General features: G+C 32.1%; 1 protein-coding gene across 3 annotated transcripts in view; it reads left to right on the top strand.

The window, feature by feature from the left end:
• Positions 1-5,423, top strand: part of LOC106464442 (protein GUCD1-like) — a 19,188-nt gene that overhangs the window by 11,780 nt on the left and 1,985 nt on the right. For all 3 annotated transcript variants that reach the window (XM_013924584.2, XM_022392161.1, XM_022392160.1), the window contains 3 exons: positions 1,629-1,734; positions 2,166-2,214; positions 4,009-4,083. In XM_013924584.2, coding sequence (XP_013780038.1) covers positions 1,629-1,734; positions 2,166-2,214; positions 4,009-4,083 — 230 coding nt within the window. The remainder of the gene's footprint in view (positions 1-1,628; positions 1,735-2,165; positions 2,215-4,008; positions 4,084-5,423) is intronic.

The following is a 5,423-nucleotide window of genomic DNA, read 5'->3' as shown; positions in this document are numbered from 1 at the left end:
GATTCTTTGTAACATTTTCACACAACAGCTTCAAAAGTGTTGTCCAAAGGTGTAGTGCTGCTGGAGTCATATCCAACACCTGAAATTGGATCCAGGTTCCAGCACTTCAAAAACTAAAAATATGTATGTAAAATATGATTGTCTTTTATAACCAAGCTCTCACAGTGTCGGAGAACACACTAGCTGTGTGTAATCCCTTTTATTTACTAGTAGAGACCTCCTAGACTGCCCAACACACACATTTTATCACACTCTCTCTCAGGACCTGGCATCGAGCAATGTGTAACCAATCTGGTTAAAGAGCATTAAAATGATTGTTCTTTTGTCATATGTCACACAAATATAGTATTAAAACACTTAATAACATGCATTTTATAGTTGTGTTTAAAATGTGTGTTTGTGTGTATATATTTGATTCATTTATATAATGTACAATGAAAACTGCTTTTTTGTTATTATTTGTATTGGCAGGATGTGCAAAGCTGATAATACTGTAGTGCAGTTAAAACTATAGTAAATTAATAAAATAATAATTTAAAACAGTTTTTTAATTTTATTGTTTTTTGTATGGTACCCAGCTGTTTTTTTCCTCACTGCTTAATTTAAAGGAAATTTGTTACTTGTTTTCTCTCAATCATGTATGCGTAGTCAATTTAGTACTAATATAAATAGTCTCAAATAATTGAAATGGAAATTAGATTTTAAATATGAGATATTTACCCTGACATCTGACAAATTTTGGCATAGCTCCGGCACTGTAACATTTATTACTATGTCACTGATATTTTGTGATGTTCTACAATCCAAAGTACCCAGCTTCTAGACTGTTTTCTTGTTTTTTCAGTCTCATTCCTTTCAATGACTATGAGGCTTTGAGTGTAAAAAAACATTGAAAGGGCTCTAAATTGGTTATGTGTAAAAAGCCATTCTCTAAATGACTTAATATGAAAACAAACAAACTTGAATTCTGACAACAGGTGTATTAAAATCAGTAACAAGACTCACCAAAACCATCAAATTACACTAATCTTGATGAACAAATTTTAAAAATCCACTGAAATTGTGAAGTCAAAAATGTTAAACATTTGGCTCTTGTGCGTTTATCAACTTTATACCCTTGTTTATTTTATTGGTAATGGAACTAGAAGATATTCTCAGCTTCATTCGTTGCAATGGCTTTTTACGGGTCTGAGGATTATCTTTTGTAACCATAGCCTTCACTTAGTTGATGAGGTCATTTGGCTTGATTGGTTCGGGTGAGGTTAAGAAGTTCGCTACTGTCCTAAATACTCTGCTTTGTTAGTTTTTCAAGTTTCATTGAGAACACTGAAGGGTCTGTCCTTCAAATCGTAGTCTGTTTTTTGGCTCTGAATCATTTATTTATTTCTTTGTAAAGAGTGGTCACATAGCCCTCCAGCCATCAGTCAATGGAGGGGGTTTTATAATCCCAGTTAGTGCAGTTTGCTTTTAAATGTTGAACAGATAATAATGTCTCACATAACTATAGCTTTAGAATTATCTCAACATTTGCTGGGAATGCTATTTAATTGACATACTTCCCACTAATATGTGAATGTCCATCTTTGTAATATAGCTAATATTTACATATAACCTTTATTTTTTTTCAGGTCAGTGGATATTAAGGAAATTCTAGATCATCTTAGGAATGGATTTCCAGCTATTGTCTTAGTCAATGCCAATGAATTAGCCTGTGATGTTTGTGCATCTTCAAAGGTAGGGTCACTGTTGTTTCATGTTTAAAAAAGTGTACGTTGTTACAATACTCTCTCTCAAAAAATGTTATGAAATTAAAATAACTCGTCTTCAGAGTTGCATACCACTATACTAACCCATTTGCTTAAATAACAGTGAAGAGTTATCAAATAATTCTTGGTTTTATTTTATTTAAGTGTTTTAATAAGTTTCATTTCTAGTCTTTGGGTGTGTGTGTGTTTTCATAATTACGAAGTTTCTTTCGACTGGTCAGCTCAGATACGGTTGATCTGATACTTAGGCAGGTTGGGTGGTCATGCAAGTTTACTATTATGGTTTTGCCTTTTGGTTTTTCATACTTATATTTAGGGTAGCTTTATTTACATTCCATTGATAGATTAGATAGTTAAAATATATATAAAATTAAAATAGAAAATTCTGTTTTTTAACAGTGTTGGAGAGAGTGGCTTACTTGTTGCCAGTTGTTGCCATCCTATCAAGGTGAGGGAAAGCACCATCTATCATCGTTGTGGAAACAACTTGTTGCATTACAAACAATAAGAAATCTTCCCTTCGAAATCTGTGTCCCTTCATAAAATTACGGAAGTTTACTGATTAATTATTTCGTAGACTGCAAGAGAATACTTAAATTTCCAGAATTTCTTATCCCCACTGCAGTTTTAATTATCTGTAGAACAGTAGGTTCAGTAGTCATGAAATTACTGCATTTTTTACAAAGTAAACCCAATTTTATCACAGAGAGGAAGGATTCACTTTATTTTTTTTTAAGCTGAGTTTTTTTTTATAATGAAATGAAGGAGACTAGCTACAGATTAAAATCTGCTTAAAATTATTAGCATTTAACAAAACTTTATCATCTGTAATTATATGAAAGTTCGATAAGACTATTACAAACTGTCCAGCGAATGCCACCAAGGAGTTTAATTCGTGATGGTTTCTCTGAAGATAATTTAAGAGAACCTACATTACAGATGAAATATGAATGCTGATTGTCATGGAAGCACAAGATTAACAGAAAAAGGTATCTAGGCAGATGTTTAAGAAAAACTGAGTTTCATTTAATCTCGTGGAATGAATTGGGCAATTGTTTAATGAAATAAATCAGATGGACATCAATCATTTGGTAGCTGAAACTGAAGGTTTCTAGTATTTATGTACAGCCAACTCTCGATTATCTGGTTGTGTGATTTAACTGTGTCACAGTCTAGGGATCTCACGAGCTGTTATGTTTCAATGTAGCTTTGAAATGATTTTGCTACAGTTCTTATCAATTTTTTTTGCTGTGTGTTTCATTCTTCATTTCATTATTTTATCATCTCTTAGTGCTGCGGGGCCTGGCATGGCCAGGTGGTCAGGGCGCTCTACTCCCAGTCTGCGGGTTCGAATCCCCATCACACCAAACATGCTCGCCCTTTTAGCCGTGGAGCATTATAATGTGACGGGCAATCCCACAATTCGTTGGTAAAAGAGTAGCCCAAAAGTTGGCGGTGGGTGGTGATGACTATCTGCCTTCCCTCTAGTCTTAAACTGCTAAATTAGGGACGACTAGCGTAGATAGCCCTCATGTAGCTTTGCGCGAAATTCAAAAACAAACAAACTTAGTGCTGTGTGCATTGTGTTTCTTGACTATTGAGAATAAATGTAAAGATATAAATTAATTATATTGACAATATAACAAAAAATTACCGAAAAGACCGAACAAGGTTTGACAGCAAAATCCATTGCAGCCGCATTCTGCAATTAAAAAAACAAAATAGAAGACTTTATTATTTTGAATTATATTATGCATAACTTTTTAATATGCATTATGTAAAAATCTGTTTCTCAACCTTTTTTTTTCTTAGAAACACCTACATATATGTAAGGTTTATTTTTATTATTCATTGCATTATTCCTGCCCTTCCATTACCCCAGATAATCAAGAGTCAGCTGTAGTTGGTTATTTTTTATTAAATACTCACTAATCAGGTTTGAAACTATTTTTGTTGGGTAAAAGTACATGAAGTCTGTAGTATGGATTTTCAAAATTATTTTTCAGTGCAATTGAAAGAAAATATGATTGAGCTAAATGCCTCAGTAATTTGTGGCAAAACTTATAGACTTAATATGCCAAAAATATTTTTTATGGGGTGATAGTTATAGTTTCATTAACAAAATAAGGATGAAACTACTGCATATGTGTAAATCCTTTGTGTATTGGTATCATTAATATTCAGGTTAATAACTGAGTTAAAATTGGTTTAAAAATCAAAATCTTTTTTTTTTTTTTCACAGGACATTACATTGTTGTTTGTGGATTTCAACAAAGAGGGTCAAGAATTCTGTACAGAAATCCTGCCAATAGCAACAGTAAGGTTTTAATATACTAGTAAATAACTTCTTAGTTATTGTATATTTGGTTATCTTTACTTCTTATTAAAGTTGTTAAAAAATCTGGCTACATTCAAATTAAAAGAAATTGTTTGGTGTCATCTGATTTTGTTATATTTTAAGTTAAGAGAAGTGGACTTGACTTGTATTTTTTATAATTTTTAGTAATTCTTATTAAAAGGAACTACAGATTCTCAAGGTATAGAAAGCTGTCTTCTTGTTTCCTATTTTGGAAGAATGTCAAGAAATTGTATTTCTGATTTATATATTACCACCTGATGTAACTGTGACATAGAGGGTTCAGATTTGAATGTTTAACCCCCTATGTCACTCCTGGGTACATGCCAGTGTTCGTGGCAATTGGTCCAGTGGTCCACCAGTTATAAGTGGACATAAACATAGATTTTGTTCAAATGATGAGCCCCCCCCAGTATCACAGCAGTATGTCTGCGGACTTACACGGTAGAAACAGGGTTTCGATACCCATGGTGGGCAGAGCACAGATAGCTCATTGTGTAGCTTTGTGCATAAATTCAAACAAAAAAATCAAATGATGATGATGATGATGTTTAAAAAGATATAAGAAACCAGAACTTTCTGTGTAGTTTACCTTAAATAAAATGTCCATTTCCCAAAATTGATTGGATATTTTTTTAACTATGATTTAGAGCAAGTCAATATTAGTGAGTATGCATTGTTTACTGTACCCTTCATAGACATATTAATTGAAATCACTGTGAAAAACCAGTTTAATATTATCAAAAGTACATTTTAAATGAAATTGAGCATATAATTGTTGTTTTTTTAATTATGGTTATTTTTTTGCCAAAAAAGATTATAAAAAACATGATCTAGAATATGGTTGTACAAAACAAATTATATGTTATAATTTTAGTTGTAGTTTGAGGTTCTATTTGTGTAACCATTTAAAGATTTTATCTTTTAAGTTGCATGAATTCCTGTAGCTGTACTTGTGTTAATATAGTTAATAGATAGGAATAAACGTGATGCTGCTTTTGTTAGTTAAATTAATGTGGTTCTAGCAGAGACCCGCAAAACATTTCTGGCCAAATATAACATTTCTAGCACAATACAATTGTAATCGTAGACAATGAAATGTGTAAATCCACTTGTATATAGGCTGTACTTTATAAAACTTTAACTTATGTTAGGCCTAAGTTCGATAAAGAGAGAAATTAACACTGTAACCTTTGTAAGTTTTCTTTTTTTTACTTTAGTTATGACTAAACTTTACTGTACGTAATACTATCGATAAATAAACTTATATTGTTATTCTATGACCTAACGTCAAATCTTTT

This window comes from Limulus polyphemus, unplaced genomic scaffold, assembly GCF_000517525.1.
Source record: "Limulus polyphemus unplaced genomic scaffold, Limulus_polyphemus-2.1.2 Scaffold1654, whole genome shotgun sequence".
NCBI lineage: Eukaryota > Metazoa > Arthropoda > Merostomata > Xiphosura > Limulidae > Limulus > Limulus polyphemus.
The sequence above is the reverse complement of the archived record's forward strand: the minus strand, read 5'-3'. Positions and strand labels throughout refer to the sequence as shown.